The 25,722-nt window shown below is 40.0% G+C and overlaps 1 protein-coding gene across 1 annotated transcript in view; it reads right to left on the bottom strand.

The window, feature by feature from the left end:
* The window catches only part of LOC114659413 (zinc finger and SCAN domain-containing protein 29-like), a 36,618-nt gene extending 24,744 nt beyond the window's left edge, over positions 1–11,874 (bottom strand). Inside the window, exon 1 of the mRNA XM_028811888.2 lies at positions 11,006–11,874. Coding sequence (XP_028667721.1) covers positions 11,006–11,792 — 787 coding nt within the window. The 5' untranslated portion in view covers positions 11,793–11,874. The remainder of the gene's footprint in view (positions 1–11,005) is intronic.
* Between the last annotated feature and the right edge of the window lie 13,848 nt (positions 11,875–25,722).

Genomic DNA, 25,722 nt, shown 5'->3' with positions numbered 1-25,722 from the left:
GATATATTAGAAATAGCTTGCTCTTTCTCTACCCCCACCCAGAATACTAGAATATTAGTTTCTTAAAGGTAACATCTTTGAGTATGAACTTTTGTTTGAACTGTGCGTGATAACTGAGCCTAGCCTTTTAAGAATATTACCCAGAATGCTATAAGGTTTATCCCGATTGGCGAGTCAATGAAAATTATGTACTTTTATTGGTCCAAGAGAGATAAATACTTGCACACTAATCTATTTGAGCAGCACAGCACTAATAAGCATTTCAACAAATAAGAGATGAGCCTGTCAATTATATTAATCATTATATTAATAACACTAATTTACTACAGATTAGTTATTTGTTAAAATAAGTTTCAGCCTAAAAAGCATATACTAATGCATTTTACCAGTACCTCTCACAACCATCAGAAATGTAAGTCATACTATGATTTGGACTTTTTGTTATATAGCCCACTCCTTATAGCAGATACACTGCTTCTGCTTTCTAGGAAACATTTTTAGAAATTGGATGAAGTAAGAGGTTTTAAACTGGGAGCAGACGAAAGTGTAATGAAACACCTTTTAAAAAACAAGTGGAAGTGGGTTTAAAAAGATCAGCCCATTATTTGAAGATGTGTGTGAATAATCGACGACAGGAATACTGTGATCTGTTTAGAAATGTTTGGGAGACATGTTTAATCAAAACAGATGTTTTCAAGGTTTAGTTAAACTCACCCACATTGTTGACATTCTCCGCTGAATTCACTGTAATGTCCACTATTGACTTCAAACAGTGGCTTTGCAACCTTTGCCCATCAAAAGTATGACCTATTTGCAGTTTAACACTAGAATTACCAGAGTCTGCGAAAAAACTTGTGTATCCCGTCCACTTTAAAACCATTCACACCTCTCCGCCAGCGTCCTTTGTCCTCTAAATGTGCCGATAAAAACAAGCTGCAAGCAGCCGGCTATTCCATCCCCCCACCGACTTAGAACGTGCATGAGCATCTCCCAGCTCATGCCTTGATTGATTATCTGGGAGTGAAGTGGAGATTTAGAGTGGAAATAATAGATCGTTATTTGGAACACATGCATTTCATGTGTGTTCCGTTTCTACAGTAATCTGTGTAAACACATTTTTAAAACAGAAACTTTTTCATATTTTAGTAATAAATGTTACAAAATGTAGGCATAAACTATAGAATGTGTGAAGCATGAAGTCCAAACATCAAATAAACACTTTCACAAAAGGTTCAAGAACAATACAACAGCTTCTGTGGCACAGCGGTAAGATTTGCTGTCTCAGAGCTTACTGTCCCTCAGAGACCTGAGTTCGATTCCCCGTTGAGGAGAAAGTGTTCTTTTTTTTTTTTTTCTTTTTAACCTCAAACAGATATAAAATTTATAAATTGGTATGCACTATCAGTTAATGAGATTGTTATATATTCATGTGAGATGCTCCTTTTAAAATATTTTTTAACAATAGAGACTGCAATTAACATGAACAAGTGTCCTTATAACTGTTATTTTTAAGATCCATAACACATAGACAGACAGAGCACTACGTAACAGAGAGACAGACAGGCAGAAAAATGACTAGATATATAAATAAACAGGGAAGGCGCATGTACTGAAAGAAAAAAAAGATCAACATGTGCGTTGATCATGCTGCACTGAATAAGCTCACGCGCTCTAACATTACACCCCCCCCCCCGATCTGACTCTAAGTAACAGCGCAAGTACAGACGCAAACCAAGTGTATGTGTGTACTGTATAATATTAACAAAAAGAGCAGCTTACTACTGAAAACAGCAAATATAGGAGTGAGTGGGGATTGAACTGGGGAATCTTGATCACACTTGGTTTGCGTCTGTACTTGCGCTGTTCCTTAGAGTCTGATCGGAGGGCGGGGTTGTTGGGGTGGGCAGATGTTAGAGCGTCTGATCTTATTCAGTGCTGCAGGATCAACGCACATTTTGATCTTACTTTTCTTTCAGTAATAGCGCTAGCATAAATCCACATCCGATCTGACGCTGTTCGTTTTCAAATAATATTGCATTAGTGCGATGATGTTTTCACATATATTGTCTCTTTCATTCAGGTGTGTAATAGAAACCACAGCATAGAGAGAAGCGTGTACACAGTAACAAGTACACACGTAGTAAATGTAGGAAAGACGATCCTTGCGTGTGTGTGAACAGTTAACATTTGAATCTGATGATTGCATATTGCGCTGAACTTACTGCTCTGTAACATTCTATCCTCTGCATGTCCTGGAGTACAAAAGAAACAGCATACAGCAACATGTGGGGACTGGCAAGATCGGGGAAAAAAAATACGCAGTCACTGATTACAAACCACAAGATGTTATGCGAATGAATATGCATAATATGAATAATGTTGCATCCATGCCACAAAGTTTTCCGAAATGCACTATACAGGTCATAAAATTAATAATTCCAAATATCATATATACCTACGTCTGTGGTTTTTTTTTTGACATCATACACCATAAAGTGCACACTAATTCAGCATGAGCAGGAACACTCAATAAAACTGAATAAAAACAAATCAAGTGACGATGAGATACGAAGAAGGCAGATTTGCCAGCATTTGTGTGTCAGCTTTAATCCCTCCAGATGAAAGAATGTCCAGTTCCATCGTCTCAAAACACCACTCACATCTCCAGTTATTCCGTTTCAAATGAAAAATTACAGCTCAGATTTCCAGGGTGACAATAATCAGTTACAATTTCTACTTTTTTTTTTTTTTAGAAAGAAAATTCTTCTGCAGATTTAATTGGATTAGTGTATTCTAGCATTTTCAGTAGTCCAGTGGTTCTCAAAGTCAGTACTGGGAGCCTGCTATGGATGCAGATTTTTCTTCTAACCAGATTCACAATCACTAAATCATTTTACAATGATTCTAACTGATCTAGTTTATTTACTGTAGTTGGACTGTCTACTCTTCTTTTATTCTGCATTCACAAAAGCACAACAATGTGATTTTTGTACTATTAAGAAGTTTAAAAATATCTGTGTTTTGCTGTAGCTTTAAATACTTAACTCTCTTTTGTTGATTTCCTATTCATTTGTCTTTTTCTGTGTAGTTTGCACCTTTATTATATCTGTACTAGTCATTTAGCCCGTTACAATAACGGGCGCTAGAACAGTAGTGCATAAACATTAGCAGGAACAGTCTATATTAAATGGCAAGGGACTTTGACCTCATTCTTTTTGTTGGTCGTATTTTTCTTTCTTTCAGCCTTTCTTTTGTTGATGTTTACTTGCTGAGCTGACCGTTCTTCATGGGCTGCCGCCGTGTATTGTGTGTCTTTAATTTTCTGTGACCGTAATACTGTCTTGTACGGCTCTATTCAATAAGGGCGCGTAGAAAATTTAGTTCAAATGGCTCTGGAATATGTGAAGAGCAACAGGTGCAGATCTTTATTTACGCGCGCCTTTATTCGTTGCGCCCAATTGAGGTTGTCCTTTTGAGGCTCGCCTTTTTGTGCGTGCCCTTATTGAAGGATACCGTCTTGTACGTCCGCTGGCTTGTACTTCCGTAATATACGTCCGTAATATACCTTTAATTTTCTCTGGCGGTAATACAGGCGTGCCCGTCGGTAATATGCCTTTAATCTCCTCTGACAGTAATACTGGCTTGTATGTGGCTGTAATATGCGTCACTGTATTGTGTACCTTTAATTTCCTCTCGCAGTAATACTGGTTTGTATTTCTGTAAAACGCCTCTAAATTTCTCTGACAGTAATATCGCGCATTGCACCGTGCCCCGCGCATGCGCACTTCACCAGAAGACACCCACACACGGACACCTGGACGCACATAAGGATTTTATATATATATATACTAGCAAAATACCCGCGCTTCGCAGCGGAGAAGTAATGTGTTAAAGAGGTTATGAAAAAAAAAGGAAACATTTTAAAAATAACGTAACATGATTGTCAATGTAATTGTGTTGTCATTGTTATGAGTGTTGCTGTCTTTTATATATATATAATATGCACACACACACACATAAACATATATATACATAAACATATATATATACATATCTACATATACACATATCTACATATACATACGTATATACACATCCACATAAACATATATATACATATACAAATGTACATATCTACATATATATATATATATATATAGACATAGACATATACATACATACATTCACATATATATATATATATATATATATATATATATATATATATATATATATATATATATATATATATATATATTACTGAAGAAAGAAAGAAAAAATTAAACAGCCAAATGGGGCTATGCATATGAACTTAAAAGGTTTAAATAAAACAGAAATATGTATTTTATTTTTACTTGGTTAACTTGTGGAGGGTGTATCCTGTAGCAAAGCCCTAACTGTTTTCGTGAAAGCCCGTTTCAGTCAATAAGTCTTATGTGTGTGTTTATATATATGTAGATATGTGTATATGTAGATATGTATATATATGTATATAAATGTTTGTGTGTGTATATTATATATATATATATATATATATATATAAAAGACAGCAACACTTATAACAATGACAACACAATTACATTGACAATCATGTTACGTTATTTTTAAAATGTTTCCTTTTTTTTTCATAACCTCTTTAACACACTACTTCTCTGCTGCGAAGCGCGGGTATTTTGCTAGTATATATATATATATATATATATATATATACATATACACACATACATGCAGTTTCAATAACATAGAAATCAATATAAATATTAACATCATTATCATATGAGAATATGAAGTAATATATAAGAAGCACATTTTATATAAATATAAATTATGAAACAGTAAAATCTTCTTCTGTAATTTGCTACCGTGGCAATTTGTGTGTCTGTCCAGGATTTTAAATCACCTGTAGCTCGCAAACCGTTTCACCTATTGACTTGAAATCTGGTACACATATAGTACGTCACGTCTACTATCCGCTTTATGGGTGATGATTGTATTACTCTTTTTATGTTTATTTTATTTTATTGTAGAATCAACTCGTATCTGCGCACACCAGGGCGGCCGTGGGCGGATGCGTATGGTGTATTCACTCCATGTTATCGTGCATTGCGCTGTCACTGGTATTTTGATAAAAGAATTTGAACAACATATAAGAAGCGTATAAATTATTAAACAGTAAAACATTAACATTTAAGAAGTAAAGTTAGATTAAGTACTACTGCAGTGCCCTCGGGTATACCTCATTTTTTGTTTGTCCATTACATGCTTAAATGTATACATTTTTTGGTGTACCTACCCGAGAACACGCGACATATAACCGAGCGTGGGAGAAGCATGGATTTTAAACACGCGTTGAGTTCATCTGCTGGTCTCCCTCGTGGAATAACTGGTAATGTTTGAATAAAATCTACAGCGAGTAAAACGACATTACCTCCTATTTTTTTTTTTACGATCTCTGAGATGTTGCTTTTTTCGGTTCAAGGCTTCATAAGCTCTTTTATGTTGTATGGTGTACTTATCCCAAACCATCATCTTTGAATGTTGCAAGACTTTCGCCTTGTATGTAGATCGGGGTAATTACATTCATTGCATTCCTAGTCTGAATCACAATCTGATTGTATGGGTGGTTACCTGGCACTGTAGGGTTGCCACCCGTCCTTTAAAATACGGAATCGTGCCGCATTTGAGAATGAAATTGCGCGTCCCGTTTTGAATCAATACTGGACGGGATTTGTCCCGTATTTTTTTTATCATTTTTTTTAAAGCAGCGTCTCATGCAAATCATCCCACACGCATTTTATGAAGATGCCTCCTTTCCTACTTTTGATTGGGTAATACTTGATGTCATCGTTAGTTTGATTGGTCTTTTTAACTGTCCAGTGAGGAGGGCATGTCTTTTAAGTAGAGTGTGGAAAGTGTTGGCACTGAGATGTGGCGTCAGCGCCAGAGTTGAAGCCCCTAATGTTGCGGTCAGCAAGTCGGCTAACATCCGCCATGTGCCGTCTTTCAGTTGCGAGAAGCAGATCATAGAATGGTTGAAACTGTTGCCCCTAACGTTGCGCCACGGCGTGTGGTTCGTTTATACCTCGTGTCTTCTCATTAAACTTTTATCTCGCGAATATGTTATTGCAATCCGCAGGGGGAGCGTTTCTATAAACTTAATTTAAACTTACGTTTTACACCGTGCTTTGTTTCCCTTATGAACTTGCTTGAATGCTTTACTCGCTCCCTTCTCAATTGTTTAATTAGTTTTTTGCTCTTCGCTGTTTGCGGCTCTTACGTCATTTCCCCCTACTTCGTTGTTTTATCTCGCAAATATGTTATTGCAATCCTTAACGGGAGCGTTTCATTAAACTGATTGAAAATAGTTTAGCATTTACCTTTTTAGTAAAAGGCGAGCTTTTAAGCCTGAGAAATCACCCCGTAAATGCACACGTTTAATTGCACGTGTTAATATGTATGGTTACACAGTATTAAAAGACAGTGAACAACGTCAGTTACCTTTGTTCCCGCGTTTGATAAAAGGCGAGCTTTTAAGCCTGAGAAATCACCCCGTAAATGCACACGTTTAATTGCACATGTGTTAATATGTATGCTTACACAGTATTAAAAGACAGTCAAAAATTAACGTCATTTACCTTCGTAAAATTAACGTCACTTACCTTCGTTCCCGCGTGTGACTCGTGCTGTAAATCTCTTCCTTGTTTTTAGTTCACGTCATTACGTAGGAGGCGTGATGACGCGATACGTGACTCCGCCTCCTCCATTACAGTGTATGGACAAAAAATATGTTCCAGTTATGACCATTACACGTATAATTTCGAAATGAAACCTGCCTAACTTTTGTAAGTAAGCTGTAAGGAATGAGCCTGCCAAATTTCAGCCTTCCACCTACACGGGAAGTTGGGAGAATTAGTGATGAGTGAGTCAGTCAGTCAGTGAGTGAGTCAGTGAGGGCTTTGCCTTTTATTATTATAGATATATATATATAGATAATGCCAATTAACACCAAGCAGAGTGGGTACCTGGAAAAACAAAACGTATTGCTGAAAGGCTGCAAAACCTTCAGTACCAGGTTGTCGAACATACTCATTAGTACATTAGTAAATAATGGATTAAATAATCAGAACCCCTGTAAAAGCATGATATAAATCATGATGATGTTGAAAATTAAAACAATAAGTTATCCCATTGTAACACACATAAATGCCTGGTATTATAATCCATATTACTAACCGAGAATGGTAAACCAGATTGCATGGACGCAGGTACACGGCGATGGGACCATGAGACGTACTGCGCAGGTGCGTACAGCGCACGTCTCATAAACTGCAAGCGAAGTCGTATCCACCGCGCACGAAGGAGTCACGGCCCAAAAACGAAAGAGCTCAACTGACGTGAATGAGAAATGAAGCAACAACGCGCCCATAGCTAACGACTACCGACACAGCCACACAAAAAAGAGGATTCTGCGCTGCAGCCCAGATTCAAACGGAAGAGGCTACGGAGGCCCCACAGGTCCACAAAGATGGTACGGAAGGCGCGGGAAAGTACGAAAGGCGCCTACACAGCACAGTGAAACCTGACATAGTACGGAAGGCGCAGGCGTCACCGCCATATTGTGAGTGGCACTACTGCGGAGTGAAGGCGCAGGCATCACCGCCATATTGTGAGTGGCACTACTGCGGAGTGAAGTTAGGAATAATGTGCTGCTTGGGATTGTACAAACCGCTGAACGCTTTACACCAAATTCAAACACAATACAGCTCAACGATACAAACACGAGCCCACCTGGATAAGATCAATGAACGCAGGCGCCTACAACGCGCGTCTGAAACTGCAGAAGCACAGCAGGCACGGGTTCAAAACGAACAAGCTCGACTGACGGATATACAAACACGAGCCCGCCTGGATAAAATCAATGAACGCAGGCGTCTACAACGCGCGTCTGAAATGCCGCGGGCAAAGCGGGCACGGCTCCAAAACGAACGAGCTCGAGTAATGTATTTCAGGATGCTCAACGCCGGGGGTAGGCGAGCGAAGCGAGCATGGGGCAGAGCCCCCTTGTAAATATTTACAAAACCTAGTTTTGTAAATCCTAAATTGAACCCAAAACAAAGAAACTGGGAAATAAGAGCTTGCTTACTTAGTTAGGCTAAGTGTCCAGTTAAAAACAGAAGTTGGTTGGAACTAGTGTTGGGCGGTGTACCGATTCATACCGAAAACCGTTTTTTATTTTTTTTAATGATATGGATTTTTTCTTATACCGCAACACCGGTTTAAATTGCCTAAACGACGTTCGGAACGTGGTGCAGCGGGAAACTGTTCAAGTGGGGTCCTTTTTCACTGCTACACCACTAAATAGGTAGTGGTAGTGTAGGTATTGCGCGGTGAAAATGGACAGAGAACATTCCGAAACTGAAGCTGTAGCTGACGATAAAGTTGAACTTGATGACACAGAAGAACGTTTGCCGAAAAAAAGGAGTCATGTCCGTTGCCTGGAGATACTTTGGTTTTAAAAGGTCAGATGTGGACCATTATGTTCAAATGTGTAAATGCTGTTTCTATACTACTGGATAATACTGCAAGCCAAGTTGTACTTGTTTTATTTGTTTTCTATACAGTGTAATGTACCTGGGTACTGTGTAATAGTGTGACGACATGTTGACTTTATTCTCGACATCTCCACTTTAATCTCGACTCTTATGACGAGAAAAAAGTCGACAAGTTGACTTTATTCTCGTAATTTGTCAATAAAGTAAAACATCGTAAACTAAACTTCACTGTAAAATGAATATTTAATTTACTAGATTTTCTCAAACCCCATCATAAGTTATATAGCACATTAAATGCTTTGTGTTAAGTGTTCCCCGAGGTTGGGGGTTAAACGGTTACATTATACAATGTTATTGGCTGTTATACCTGCCTCGCACTCTCCACCTTGCACTTTTTAACTTGCACTGTGTTTTTATCACTCTTTAATTAATGTTTTTATCAGTATGCTGCTACTGGAGTATGTGAATTTCCCCTTGGGGTTTAATAAAGTATCTGTCTATCTCTTTTATAAGTATATTCTTAACTCAAAAAACAGTGTAATATTAATATGACAATGTTATTATTAACTAACCATCAAACTTGAATGGAGCTTAATACTGTATTTATATGTAAAAAATATGCTTACTTATGCAGACTTTACAAATGTTAATTTTGTTGTGTACTTAATCTTGCTCTGTTTTCAATACTTTGAACTGTAATTGCTGTGGTCAAATATCCCCCGGGTACAAATAAAATTTTACATATCCAGCTATCTATCTATCTACAAAGAGTGATTCATATAAAATCAGACTATTGCCTTTCATGTACAGAATAAAGGGAGATAAAGCTACCCAATTGACAAACATTCAAAAATGTAAATATCTGTTGTAAATAAATGACTGGGGATAAAATAATATTTACAAACAGCACCTTATACTTACACTACCAGTCAAAAGTATGGAGACACCCATACATTTTCATGATTTTGATAGAGTTTGATATTGTTCAGTTAATTTGGGTTGCAAGGTACTGGCATCCCTAAATTTCAGTTCTCGGTTCAGAAATGGCCACAATGTAACAGCTTTCTCTAGAAATGTGTCAGTCTGTTGTTGTTTTTTAAAGCAAAGTGGGTTATTCCTTGTGACAGACTGAAACCGAATTTTTTTTATATAGATGCCTATTATTACCTTGACAGAAGTTGGCAAAGTGGATTTAACAAGGATGGAAAAAGAAGGGGATGGACCTCAGATGCACAACTACATAAGAGGATAAGTTTGTAGTCTGAGAAACAAACACATTACAGGTGTTTAAATCATATGTGAATAAAAAATAAAAAATCTGTAATTTCAAGCAGAAATAGCAATCGGCAACACTAGTAATGCACTGGCTGTAACTTTAAATCAGTTCGATGGATTCTTCATAAAGTATCAATTTCTATCAACAGCATGAACATTTCTGGGTGTGTCCAAAATTTTAAGTGGTAGTGTACATATAGATACACACATACAGTAGGGTGCAGGATTGCTTTCTAAATATTGATGGATTTCAGCTGGTTTCTTGGCTTTTTATGCCTTTTTGCACATCTTTTTCTTCATGTGTTCAATACTTTTCCCCTGTGACTTTCCACCATATTACACATAACGCAATTTATGGAGTGATTTGTTTTGATTTCATTATATGCGTGGATTACTTGGGTTGTTGCCGACATCTGGTGTAAATTTCCTGCCAATAGCCCCATTAGAAATTAGAAATATTTACTGAGAAAAACGACGCGTTCAATACTTCTTTTCCCCGCTGTAAATATACACACATTGAAAACAAACACGATGTCTATTACGCAAGTAAAATGATAGTTAAGATTGTTTTTACGACAGGTCGGTTTTTCAATCACTGTAAGTGTTCTTGGAAAAGATCTGTCCACACCACATGACCCAATCGATCTGATCTTTTGGAGTCAGGTTTCGTGACAGGTGGGCGGCACGGTGGCGCAGTGGGTAGCGCTGCTGCCTCGCAGTTGGGAGATCTGGGGACCTGGGTTCGTTTCCCGGGTCCTCCCTGCGTGGAGTTTGCGTGTTCTCCCCTGTCTGCGTGGGTTTCCTCCGGGCGCTCCGGTTTCCTCCCACAGTCCAAAGACATGCAGGTTAGGTGGATTGGCGATTCTAACTTGACCCTAGTGTGTGCTTGGTGTGTGGGTGTGTTTGTGTGTGTCCTGCGGTGGGTTGGCACCCTGCCCAGGATTGTTTCCTGCCTTGTGCCCTGTGTTGGCTGGGATTGGCTCCAGCAGACCCCCGTGACCCTGTGTTCGGATTCAGCGGGTTGGGAAATGGATGGATGGATGGATGGATGGTTTCGTGACAGACCTCAAATACGCCCACACTTGTGAATACGCATACGTTAAATACAAAAATAGAACATACACACTGTATCTACATAAACATGTCAGAAAGTACATTAGTTTTATCAGCAAACTTACATGTTTCCGTATCCCCACTGATCGACTCAAACACTGTAGTCGAATCCAGTGTGCTCCCGTTTGAACTTACTTGCCTTTGCCCTAAAACGGAGTCCATGGCGCTGTACCAGCTGGCAGACTTGCGTTCAGTGCCACTTCTTCTGTTATACTCTTTAATTTTTTTATACTCTTGTTTCAGCTTTTTAATTTTTTCTCGACACTGCTTTACAGTTCGCACAATGCCCATGTCTTCCAACTTCTTTGCTATTTCTCTGTATACTTTCTCGTTGCGAACGTTAGTTTCCAAATCGCGCTGGACATTGTCATCGGCCCAAACTGCAAGAAGTGCCTGGACTTCGTCTGCTGTCCAATGTACCTGTGACTGCATTTTGCACAGAAACGTAAACTTGCAGCTGTCCGCGTCCCCACTCATTGCTTCCAAAACTGTAGCCGAATCCAGCAGGCTGCCGCCTGAACTTCCTGATCTTTGTCGGAGAACAGCGTCCATAGCGTTGTACCAGCTGGCGGATTTGCGTTCAGAGCTGTTCCCGTTGTTATTATTATTATTGCTGTTGTTGTTATTATTACTGTCTTTTATCTTTCTGTACTCTTGTTTCAGTTTCTTTATTTTCTCTCGACACTGCTTGACGCTGCGCACAACGCCCATCTCCTGCAGCTTCTTGGAGATTTCTCTATACACTTTCTCATTGCGGACGGACGTTTCTAAGTCACGCTGTACGTTGTCGTCGGCCCAAACTGTAATAAGCGCTTGCACTTCTTCTGGACTCCAGTGAACCTGTGATTCCATACTGTAGGAAATAACATCAAAATTGATCAGCACAGCTGACGTAAGTGTTTAAAAATGGCGCCGACATCAACACTACTTCGACTACATTCGTGTCGCGCGTGTGACGACACACACAGGAACCAATCAATAGCCACGACGTCACCATGACCCTCTGGAGGCGTTGCCAAATTGAAACAGATTACCAAAATAGTAGGACATTGGAAAGACGTGGGGGGTATTTTTTTGTTCGTGGATTACTCGTCATCCGGGAGGGGCTCAGAATAGAGCCGCTGCTCCTCCGCATCGAGAGGAGTCAGATGAGGTGGCTCGGGCATCTGATCAGGATGCCTCCTGGACGCCTCCCTGGTGAGGTGTTCTGGGCACGTCCAACCAGGAGGAGGCCCCGGGGAAGACCCAGGACACGCTGGAGGGACTATGTCTCCCGGCTGGCCTGGGAACGCCTCGGGATTCTCCCGTAAGAGCTAGAAGAAGTGGCCGGGGAGAGGGAAGTCTGGGCATCTCTGCTCAAGCTGCTGCCCCCGCGACCCGACCTCGGATAAGCGGAAGAGGATGGATGGATGGATGGATGGATTACTCATGTAGCCGGATCTAATTGTTGACGATTTGGCATGATCCTGGATCTGTCGGTTTTTACTCTTGCTTTATGTGTTGTCATAGCAGCACATCCAAATGGTTTGTTCTATGTAAACAAGGATTAGCTCACACACTTAATCAGTGTCCGTGCATGGAATTAATTTAGTCATGGCATCGCCGTTCATGAATGAGCGACCAATTGATATCGGTGCGCAAATTATAAGAAGAGAATTTCATAGAGATGGTTTTGCGTGATCGGCAAGATCCTTTATTACTCCCAGAGGAATTTCTTTTCGAAAGATACCGCTTTAGCCGAGGGGGAATATTGTACCTCAAAGATTTATTAGCACCTTATATTCGAAGTTGAAGTCGGGATCTCACAACCACACATAACGTATGCATTGCTTTGAGGTTTTTTGCGGGCGGCACTTTTTTATATACTGTAGGCGATGCGGAAAATCTATCTAAAAAGTGCAGTTTGCCAGGCAATTCGTAAAGTCTGTTTGGCACTGAAATATTTCCTTCGGGTTTTCATAGTGTTTCCTGGACACCTGCGTGTGTAGACAATAAAAGAGGCGTTTCATGCCATTGCAGGTAGGTAATACACCGGCAAAAACACCCACAGTTCCATAAGCAGCGGTTCCCAAACTGTGGAGCCTTTTCAGGTGGTACGCATCGCGGTCCCTGAAATTTAATTTGTCTGTGCAAAACCTTTTATGACAAGCCTGTTGTGAGCAAAAACCAATGAAACTGTTTAAATACAATAATACGTGGATTTCCAAATTTAGTGTGGTGTGAAATTTCGTCATCTGAATAAATAAAACCTATTATTCGAATCAGTATTTAGTTCATTTAACGCTACCATAATTCCGTTTCGCGGAAGTCAACTTCTTCACTGTTTGAGCTTTTGGTCATTAGATGAAAGCACAACGCCGACACTATTTAGTCTTCGGTAACTCTGCCTCACAGAAACCGCTCGTGTTTGTTATACATGCACTGCCGCCAGGGCCGGATTTATATGAAAAGAGGCCCTAGGCTATTCCACTTATGAGGCCCTTTCACCTTCCATTTTTAAGTTTGTAAATTACATGAGAGAGAATAAAATTTTGCTAACAATTTGAATGTAGGCCCCTCTTGATCTTGAGGCCCTAGGCTGAAGCCTAGTTAGCCTATAGGAAAATCCGGCCCTGAGTCTGCCGCTGTATCGCATCGAAGTCACTAGATCTAAGCACAAAGCCGATACCATTTTGTCTTTGGTAACTGCGTCACATACAGGCCGAAGGCAGGATTTAGTTTCGGGGCGGAATTTATCAATTTATGTACATGTGCAATTTTTTTCATTAATTTTATGCATAGGTGTTCGGATTCAGCGGGTTGGAAAATGGATGGATGGATAATTTCTTCCAATTCTTTTAATTTTTATTCAGATTTCGGGGCGGTTGTAGTCAGTGTCGTGAATTTGCTGTATATTACCTAATTAAGAATTAATCATTCATTGCAGTACTTGCTTTTTAATTTTTTGTTAAAAATTCGGGTGGTATGCAACGCAACTCAATTAACCTCAGGTGGTACTTGACGTCTAAAAGTTTGGGAACCTCTGCCATAAAGAATCTCACAATCAGCCTAACATTCTCATTACCCAGGATTTCCAAATGTGATTGGGGCACTGGATTGTACGCAGATTGGAATAAAGGCCATATCAGGTCCAAATGAGCCAGATTACATAAACAGAAAAGGCTTCCACAGTATTAACGTGCAGGTAATGTAACTTTCTGTAAGCTGAAAATAGCCAATAGGCATATTGACATACAGTAAAATTGTTTGATCTACATGCTATAACTTCTCAGATGATATGTGATGCATCCTACCTTGTAACAAATGTGGAGGCTAAATGGCCAGGGTCTGTTCATGACTCAAGAATTTTTAAGGAGTCACACCTGTATCAGACATTTGAACAAGGTAATAATCTAATTATAAATCATGGTGATGTGTGTATTGTATTCACAATTTTTACATATTCCACAGGTCATCATGATGGAATCCTGCTTGAAGACAGGGGACATGCCTGTAGGCATTTTCTAATGACCCCATTTCCTAACCTCAACCCTGGGCCACAAACTCAATATAATGCAGCTCTGTCTAGGACAAGGGCACAAATTGAAATGACCCTTGGCCACCTTAAGTAGAGATTTCCATTTCAAGAGGGTTGCACCTGACAGAGCATGTGATATAATTGTTGCGTGCTCTATCTTACACAACATAGTGACCATCAGAAAAGAGAGTCGCTGAGGTTTTGGTGCAGCCTGATGATGACCTTGACCCAGTGCACCTTGAGCAAACCAGTGGCAGAGCTGCCAGAGACAGAATTGTGGCCCAATATTTTCAATGAAAAAAAGACAACAGTGGTTTCACACAAAAGTTTATTGCATATTACGGTCCTTCAGCCTGTAAGGAGGAGAACATGATTAAGGATACACTTATGCATACTTATATACATATGGGAAACAGATAAGAGAATTTTGTTACCAATTGTTTTTGTAGTATTTTTATATCTGCAGCTTCATTTTGATTGTCCTCAGTTCATGAAGTTCCATGTCCTGCTGTATTTTTCTCATTTTTAGTTTTCTGTATGCGATTTTCTGTTAAAGATATCTCTTGTATAGAGCCCTCACATTTTCCTACAAATAAATACACAATTACAAATGCATTTTTTCCTCTATATTGTATACACAATATATCATTTTGAATCATTTTGTATTAAGTACAACAAATGGCTCAACCAACCGCACCATCTCCTTGTTTTGATGTGGACTTTGTTCAAAAAGGGACATACATGTGTGCTAGCTACAGGCTCCTGCAAAACAGTTATATCACATGTGAAATAGTATGGCCCGGACACAGACAGGCAGACACATTTACATCCATCACCACATGTTTATTTACACTATATTATATACAAAAGTCTTAAGTGCACCGCCACACACAAACCCCAACAGTCTCCCAAAAGTCCAGGCTTCACTTAGCCACCTCTCTCTCTTTCTCTTCACTCTTTGTCTCTCCAGGCCTCTCCTTGCCTCCGCCTCCGCCTCCGCCGCCGCCGCCTCCTCCTCCTCCTCCTCCTCCTCCTCCTCCTCCTCACCCGACTCCAGCCTTGATTGAAGGGAGGCGGCTCGTTAAATAGGCAGGCGGCTGATGACCACACCCGGCCACCTGCCACACACAATTAGCACATGGGACTGATCAGAGTGGAGTTTGTTCAAACATTATTTGGAAAATTTACCTCTCCTCCTGATGAATAATTAGACACAGTGTCTTCATCAAATATTTGACCTTCATCAATGTCTCGTTGGTCAGACACAGGTTCTAGGGATATGACATTCCCTGCAACTGACCCAACAAAAAAAAGAGGGCTATATGGAACATACCTATGGCACACATTGAGGACAAATATATGCAATGACCATCCTTTACCTGAAATGAAGTGACCATTGCATCCTGCCACTGGTTCTGAGGAGGAACTTCCCCCTGGAATGCCCTCAGAAACAGGGCGATGAGCATTTTGCTGGAGAGCCAACTCTTCTGCAGGTGTTAGGTCTGGACCGCGTGGACCTTCACCTGTTTTTTGCTTGTCTGCCTTCTTATTAGCTTTAAAATTAATGTTTTTTATATTATATATGATTCTTTATGTCAACAATTCTTTAAATAGTTATATACCAATATTTACCAGCTTGAAGTATATTCTTGTACTTCACTTTAACCTGTTCCCATGTTCTCCTTGTGCTCACGTTTGATCTGGAATCATGACATATTAAATAATAATTAATGTGACACATTGGAAATGAAACGCTGCATTCAGTAAGTACAATGCACACTACTTACGCGTTTAATTTGTCGGCCACTTTTTGCCAGCCGTCTTTTCTGGTTTGGGATGCTTTTGCAGTGTTACCCCTTGTGCATATTAAATCTTGAAATTCTTCATATCCTTCGAGTAAAAGGTCCTGCTCCGCTTGTGTGAAAAAATACGACCGTTCTTTCGTCATTTTGTTGCAGCCTATCAAAGACTTGCTGATCATGTTTTCTAGACTCAATATATATGGGCTTTTCAATCAGTGCAGGCGCACGCAATCATCTCGGATGATTGGATCCAGCTAGACTAATCTACTACACAGCTGCATTTGAAAAACCAACTTATGCCAGATGAGTTTCACTGGCATTAACTCATCCAAGAAGAGGCATCTGATCTCGGATGATTTAAGCGTCGTACGGAAAATACCCCCATGGTTTGTGGCTGGCTCCTTGAGCATATTTATACGAATATAACATCGACAGGATAGAGGGAGGATAAATATTCATTAGCAGACCTGTTAATTTCATCATGGATATTTTTACAAGTATTTTCCATCCATCCATCCATTTTCCAACTCGCTATATTCCTAACTACAGGGTCACGGGGGTCTGCTGGAGCCAATCCCAGCCAACACAGGGCACAAGGCAGGAACCAATCCCGGGCAGGGTGCCAACCCACCGCAGGACACACACACAAACACACCCACACACCAAGCACACACTAGGGCCAATTTTAGAATCGCCAATCCACCTAACCTGCATGTCTTTGGACTGTGGGAGGAAACCGGAGCACCCGGAGGAAACCCACACAGACACGGGGAGAACATGCAAACTCCACGCAGGGAGGACCCAGGAAGCGAACCCAGGTCCCCAGGTCTCCCAACTGCGAGGCAGCAGCGCTACTCACTGTGCCACCGTGCCGCCTACAAGTATTTTCCCCTTGTTAATTTAATGTAGAAATAAAACTTCCTGGATTCACTGTATTGTGAATAATGAAGTTAAAAATACTCGACAAACTGATACGTCACAGGTATGCTACTGCTGATTCTTACATTTCCCAGTTAGTTGGGGTCTTTGATTTAAATCGTAAGTTTCTTGTCTGAACATGCTAATAATAATATTTTGTTTCTTGCACATTTTGTGATGGAAGTTAATAATATTTGCTTTGCGCTATGTTTTTCTTGTTGACATAAACTTCATCCATCCATCCATCTATTCCATTCCGCTTATCCGAGATCGGGTCGCGGGGGCAGCAGATTAATCGGTGACGAAGGGCAGCCCTGATGGAGTCCAACTCTCACCGGAAATGGGTTTGACTTACTGCCAGCAATGCAGACCAAGCTCTGACACTGGTTGTACAGGGACCGAACAGCCCTTATCAGAGGGTCCGGTACCCCATACTCCTGGAGCACCCCCCACAGGATTCCCAGAGGGACACTGTCGAATGCCTTTTCCAAATCCATGTATGATTCACACTCAGATACAGTGATATAAATACTCCGAGTGGTGCAGTGAGAGTAATATGGAAAAAGATAATCCGATGTGGCAACCCCTAATGAGAGCAGCTGAAAGAAGAAGAACGCTAAAGCAGTTATGGTATTTGGAATAGTTTGACCATTCTGTTTCCCACAGTCCAAAGACATGCAGGTCAGGTGGATTGGCGATTCTAAATTGTCCCTAGTGTGTGCTTGGTGTGTGTGTGTGTGCCCTGCAGTGTGCTGGCGCCCTGCCCAGGGTTTGTTTCCTGCCTTGCACCCTGTGTTGGCTGGGTTAGCTCCAGCAGGCCCCTGTGACTCTGGATGGATGGATTAATCATCCTTGAGGAACTAGACTACCTGTGCAACCTGAATCGGCTGTAGGAACTTCCTCATACTAAAAGTAATGACAAGGGGCCCCATATATAAAGCCGTTCATGGAATTCACATTAAAACACGGCATACACACAAAAAAATCCACGCAATTCCCCTTTATAAATCCCAATGAACATGAAATGTAACGCACGTGCACATGCCTACAGCCATACCCCGACTCCTCCCAGAATTACGCATATTTTAATATGCAAATAGACATACATATCCTACTTCCATTCGGTTTATTGTTAAAAGACGATGGTAAAATCAAGTGGAAAATAGAATTTCAGCAAATGTGAAGTGGAGGCAAGGAAAAATGTGCCATTTGTTGGTTTAAGCAGCAGTATAAGCAAGAAAAGGAAGTTATGGAGTGAAACAGCGTGGTGGAAATGCACGAAAGTTCAAGTTCGGAAAGTCGCACAGTTCCCGAAATAAAAAAGAAGCGGTCAGATATCAAAGTCGACGTGAAAAAGCGAGTCGCAGCCCACGGTCTGTTTATTCTGTTTTATATAATATTATAAACGTCAACCCCCGTGCCGATGACGTGACTCCATGCGTTGATGGTACTTCAGTGCCTAGCACTTCAGACGCTGGCTGCACGCACACCTCAGCCCCGGAAATCCCCGGGCGACCATCTGGCTGTGTGCGGACGCTTTTCTGGGGTCACAAAATGTAATAGTGGATGTTGTAAGAGATGTGGCCAATAGCCTAAGGAATATAAGGGCTGTACTAAGTGATATTGACCACAATTTGAATGAATCGATTGAAAAATAAATGCTGCATCTGATTACCTTTTTTTACAATCTACAAATTACATTCAAACGAAGTTGTAACGCAGTCTGATTTTGGCTGATCATTTGGCAAGTAAGGGTCAGGTTCATCATACCACATATCTTCAGGTACAGGCAAGCTACGATTGTGTGGCACATTATGTAGGACGTTACAGAAGCACATTAATAGAGTGGAAATGCCTTCTATTTACATCAACAAATTCATTCTCTGAAGGCGCCTTTATCGTGTAGCTTCGGCGCCAAGCGACACAACACATCGATTCTCTTCATGGATATTTGAGATGATTAACCTGTCTTTTAAAGAACTGCTTGCCTTTGTCCGCACTAGTTGGAAAAAATGACCTGCAATGTCTTCTAATAACGCTAAAGCAGCTATGGTAGTTGGAATAGCCATTACATGACCATTATATTGTTACAGAATGATTACAATAAAGTGATTTAAATTTATAAACAATATTCAATTAATTTCGGTGTATTTGTTAAATCCCACGTCATTGATGCAAATATGAAAAAGAGAGGTAAATGACACAAAAACAGCAGTGCTTTGATGCTGACTGCTGCCAGTTTGCAAAACTGAACAGAAATGTGTGTATACAAGGAACGGGGCTACCGTGAAAATGTGCGTGACTTTAAGCCAGGTGTAGTTTTTATACATCTCGAAGTGAACAAGCCTAACGTAACATTTTTGGGCATATGCACCGTTTATACATGAGGCCCAAGGACATTAGCAAAACAAGAGAAGGATAAGGAGAGAAAAAGTGTCTGTGGCCACCACCTTTAAATCCATTCCTGTTTCGGGGTTGTCTTGCTGTTGCCTCTCCAGTGCACCTTGTTGTCACTTTCATTTGCACCAAAGTAGGAGAAGTCAATTCACTATTGCTTATGCTTCCTAACTGGACAGACTAATGATATCTGTGAAGCTTAATTGACTTGGTGTTAGACTGTGATGATTAAGTGTTCCCTTTATTTATTTATTTGAGCAGTATATTTAATAATTGTTCTTTCTTTCTTTCTTGAATGTTATGACAGTCTCTGTAGTGCCAGTTGCTTTTACTTCACCATAATTTGGAACAAATTAACATTAGCAGAAGAGTAAATAATAACTATTGACTATATTAAGTAGTGAATGAATTAACTGAACCTCATTACCACTCATCTTAGTTGTTGGAATTTGTATTTGTATTATTGCCATAGATATTACAGTAACACACAAATTGCCTCAAGATGTGTAAATGTCCCAAAGTGCAGCTTACTTAGAATCCATTCAGTTGGCCAAACATGTTATAGTTTATATTTTGACTAAACAGATATGCTGTAAAACTAGTCCATAGCAGTTAGCATGCTTTCAATGAATGCCATAAAAAATTGGTATGGAATGGTCAATAGAGTGCTTTCATGTAAATTGCACTTTAGTGAGAGTTACAGTGCATCTGGAAAGTATTCACAGCGCATCACTTTTTCCACATTTTGTTATGTTACAGCCTTATTCCAAAATGGTTTCAATTAATTTTTTTCCTCAGAATTCTACACACAACACCCCATAATGACAATGTGAAAAAAGTTTACTTGAGGTTTTTGCAAATTTATTAAAAATAAAAAAACTGAGAAATCACATGTACATAAGTATTCACAGCCTTTGCTCAATACTTTGTCGATGCACCTTTGGCAGCAATTACAGCCTCAGGTCTTTTTGAATATGATGCCACAAGCTTGGCACACCTATCCTTGGCCAGTTTCGCCCATTCCTCTTTGCAGCACCACTCAAGCTCCATCAGGTTGGATAGGAAGCGTCGGTGCACAGCCATTTTAAGATATCTCCAGAGATGTTCAATCGGATTCAAGTCTGGGCTCTGGCTGGGCCACTCAAGGACATTCACAGAGTTGTCCTGAAGCCACTCCTTTGATATCTTGGCTGTGTGCTTAGGGTCGTTGTCCTGCTGAAAGATGACCCGTCGCCCCAGTCTGAGGTTAAAAGCGCTCTGGAGCAGGTTTTCATCCAGGATGTCTCTGTACATTGCTGCAGTCATCTTTCCCTTTATCCTGACTAGTCTCCCAGTCCCTGCCGCTGAAAAACATCCGCACAGCATGATGCTGCCACCACCATGCTTCACTGTAGGGATGGTATTGGCCTGGTGATGAGCGGTGCCTGATTTCCTCCAAACGTGACGCCTGGCATTCACACCAAAGAGTTCAATCTTTGTCTCATCAAACCAGAGAATTTTCTTTCTCATGGTCTGAGAGTCCTTCAGGTGCCTTTTGGCAAACTCCTGGCAGGCTGCCATGTGCCTTTTACTAAGGAGTGGCTTCCGTCTGGCCACTCTACCATACAGGCCTGATTGGTGGATTGCTGCAGAGATGGTTGTCCTTCTGGAAGGTTCTCCTCTCTCCACAGAGGACCTCTGGAGCTCTGACAGAGTGACCGTCGGGTTCTTGGTCACCTCCCTGACTAAGGCCCTACTCCCCCGATCGCTCAGTTTAGATGGCCGGCCAGCTCTAGGAAGAGTCCTGGTGGTTTCGAACTTCTTCCACTTACGGATGATGGAGGCCACTGTGCTCATTGGGACCTTCAAAGCAGCAGAAATTTTTCTGTAACCTTCCCCAGATTTGTGCCTCGAGACAATCCTGTCTCGGAGGTCTACAGACAATTCCTTTGACTTCATGCTTGGTTTGTGCTCTGACATGAACTGTCAACTGTGGGACCTTATATAGACAGGTGTGTGCCTTTCCAAATCATGTCCAATCAACTGAATTTACCACAGATGGACTCCAATTAAGCTGCAGAAACATCTCAAGGATGATCAGGGGAAACAGGATGCACCTGAGCTCGATTTTGAGCTTCATGGCAAAGGCTGAGAATACTTATGTACATGTGCTTTCTCAATTTTTTTATTTTTAATAAATTTGCAAAAATCTCAAGTAAACTTTTTTCACATTGTCATTATGGGGTGTTGTGTGTAGAGTTCTGAGGAATAAAATGAATTTAATCCATTTTGGAATAAGGCTGTAACATAACAAAATGTGGAAAAAGTGATGCGCTGTGAATACTTTCCAGATGCACTGTAGATATACTTGGCGAAAAAAGCAACAGTATTTGATGAAAAGTACACCTTGCCAACTGATAAGTACAGGGGTGGGTCTATTTTGCTTTGGTGATGTGTACAGGGGTGGGTCTATTTTGCTTTGGTGATGTGTAGCAGCTAGTGGCACAGGAAACATTGTATGAGTACAGAAAAGAATGATTTCCACCAGCTATTAATAACTCCTTGAAGAGAATGTCAATTAGTCAGGAAGACTGGTGCTGAAAAAGGATGGCAACAATCTAAAACACACATTAAAATTTAATAGGAAGTACCTCAAGAAGCACAAGTGAAAGGTGGATTTGGAATGGCTCACCCTTGCAGTCCCCTGACCTGAACATTATTGAAAAATCTGTGGGTGGATCTTAAATATGTTGTGCATACAAAACAGCCCAAGAATACTTTATGTCACAGCTGGAAGTGATCAGCAAGAAAGAGATAGGTCAGGAGCATGCACTAAAGAAAGAATGGGGGAAAAATCTAAAATAAGAATTAAAAAACTCCTAGCTGGCTACAAAACATATTTGCAAGCTCTGAACTTCCCAAAGGAGGCGTTAGTTAGATGTGACTTAACAGGGTGCCCAAATGTCTGCAAATACAACTTTTACTCTTACTTTTTCATTGTGAAAGTGGCCCGGATTACAGATAATGGTGTTTTGTGATTCAAATCAAAGATTACAAAATGCTTTTACCCCTTCTTCAATAATTCCACCCACTACTTCTAAAAAAAAGTGGTGCACTACTAGTTCTGTTAACAAAGAATTAAAACAAAGAAACTCTTCTGTCTGTACACAGAGGTTGGAGCTAACTTTGTGGGAATTGAGAAACAAAGTCCTCCTGAGTCCGTGCAGCAGTTATCACAACTGATAGGTTTGTCATAAAGGTCATGTCAACAACCTACTTTTTTGTGTACCACTTGATAAAAGGTGCTTTACCTCTATGCAACCACCTCTTCCAGTTAATTTTGTCCACAAATCTCCTTGCCATTTTCTATTCATCATTTTGGCTTAACATCAACACTGGGCTTTCTTCTTGGCACAAGGCACTTTACCTGTGTTTCAATGTGGCTTTTTTGGTACAAACAAATACTTTGTTGACTCATATGCCTCTTTTAATAATTCTCTTTCAGCTCTCTTGTGACAAGAATCCACTAACTGTTGACTTTCAACAAATGCTCTTAAGTGACATAAAGCTTTAAAATAAACAAAAATTCTAGTGACACTCCATTCAGCTTCTCTGTGAAATTTCCTGTATCAATATTCATAGTAAATTAAATATAATTAAATTGTGGAGTACTGTATACAGTCTATCAGGCAATGCATGTTAACGCACCCTTTACCGGTATAACACATTTTAACTACATGGACACGATACACAGCTTTTAAATGAACAATGGGCTAAAATGACATCCACTGGAAATTTGCAAGGTGAAAGCCACTGCTAAATAAGAGGAAGATAAATGCTCATCTAACATTTAAAAAAAAAAAGATTAACCCCAAAAACGTTTTGTTCTGTGGACAGATTGGAAGACATGGATCCCATTACATCTAGTGTAAAGGTAACAAAGCTTTATGCAGAAAAAACACCGTGCCCACATGATGGTGGTAGTGTGATGGTATCAGGATTCTTGGCAGCTTCAGGGCCTGTGCAACCTGTCCTAAATGAAGGAAGCATGAATTCAGCTTTCTGCTACAAAGTACAGAAGAAGAATGTCTAGTCATCAGTCCATGATCTGAAGTTCAGGTGCAATTGGGTTATACAGAAAGACAACAATCCACAGCATAAGTGTAAGTCTGCCTCTGAATGGCTGATAATGAAAAAAACAATTAAAACGGAGGTGTTGGAGTGGCTAAGTCAAATGTCCTGACATAAACCATATTTAGGGGTCAGGTTGAGACCTTAAAAGTTCAGTTTATTGTCAAAAACCCTACAACGTGTCTGAATTAAAACTATTTTGTAGAGAAGAGTGGGCAAAGCTGATTCCACAGCGATGCAAAATGCGGATCTCCTGTTTCTGGAAGCATTTGATTGTAGTTGTTGCTGGTACAAGTGGCACAACCAAGTAATATGTTTAGGGGAGCCATTCCTTTTTTAACAGGGGTGATAGAGGAGTTAATAAACTTTCTCCTTCAATAAATCAAATGATCATTTAAAGATTGTATATTGTGTTTATTCAGGTTGTCATTCTATTATGCTAAATTTGTTTGCAGATCAGAAACAATTAAGTGCTATGAATGAGCTAAAATAGAAGAAATCAGGAATGGGTTAAATACTTAGAACTTTGTGTGTTATACATTAATAAGTGAATCTAAATTAGCCTACTGAGACTGAATGTGCAGATAAGTAACAATCATAGCAAACATTTCCAAAAGTTTCCATAAACCAAAGGTGCATATCTGATATTTAATGATGGAAATAAATTTTATTTAGGAGACTGAGATTGAATTCAGGTAAGGTCACCTTCTTATACATGTTTTCCACCATGTTTCACTGTTCACTAAACCTCTGCTGGGTTTAGATGGATTAACAAGTTTATGCACCATAAACTGGCTGTTGTGTTTGTGTTCACAACCTCCTGTTTCCACATTAGATCATCATTTGTACTTGAATGATCCACAATTGTTTGTCCATTTTTCCTTTAACATCCAATCAGTTCACAGATGTAAAAATAATGGACTTTATATTTTAACCATGGTCACCCCTGCATGGTAATGTCAATATAACCACAGTCACTCCTATACTGTACAGTATGTCCAACTTGTATGCTAAAATCTTCCTTCTGAAACAACAGCAATGTGAAATTTTCAGAACTTGCCTCCACAATCACCTCTTACGGAGATCTCTAATGTTAGGAGTGGCAGCCAACATCATAAGCAACAGGATCTGCCCAGCATTGTCTTTGCTGGCTGAGATGCAAGAGTCTTATCCATTAACTGCACTACTTTAATGATAACCATCAATGGCTCTGCTCTCAAGTTGAGAATCAGTTTTTTGTGTATGATTGGATTCCACAATCACAGCAACTCCTTACCGGACTGGAACCATAAATGCTACTCCTTTGTATTTCCTTGTTTACTGTGCTTTAATGAATGGATATTTAATCTCACCTTAATAAGATGGATGCGTTGTTGAATAATTGCAGTGATACAGTATGTAAGCTGGCCAAAACTACAATTTTTTGTGTTGTTTCCTTTGTTGAACCACTGTTCACTAACTCTGTGTGTAAATATACAGTGCATCCGGAAAGTATTCACAGCACATCACTTTTTCCACATTTTATGTTACAGCCTTATTCCAAAATGGATTAAATTCATTTTTTTCCTCAGAATTCTACACACAACATCCCATAATGGCAACGTGAAAAAAGTTTGAGGTTTTTGCAAATTTATTAAAAATAAAAAAATTGAGAAATCACATGTACATAAGTATTCACAGCCTTTGCTCAATACTTTGTCGATAATAATACATTTTATTTATACAGCACCTTTCCCATGCTCAAGGCACTTACAGAATATAATAAAGAACGGCAGCGTATACAGTATATAGCATTGTACAAACCAGATAAATAAATAAAGAAGATTAAGAGAGTGAATTCTGAAAAAAAAAAAAAAACAGACAACATAATTGATGGATGCACCTTTGGCAGCAATTACAGCCTCAAGTCTTTTTGAATATGATGCCACAAGCTTGGCACACCTATCCTTGGCCAGGTTCGCCCATTCCTCTTTGCAGCACCTCTCAAGCTCCATCAGGTTGGATGGGAAGCGTCGGTGCACAGCCATTTTAAGATCTC

The sequence above is a fragment of the Erpetoichthys calabaricus genome, chromosome 10 (assembly GCF_900747795.2).
Source record: "Erpetoichthys calabaricus chromosome 10, fErpCal1.3, whole genome shotgun sequence".
In the NCBI taxonomy this organism is placed as follows: domain Eukaryota; kingdom Metazoa; phylum Chordata; class Cladistia; order Polypteriformes; family Polypteridae; genus Erpetoichthys; species Erpetoichthys calabaricus.
Note: the sequence above shows the minus strand (reverse complement) of the source record. Positions and strands in the feature narration are given on the sequence as shown.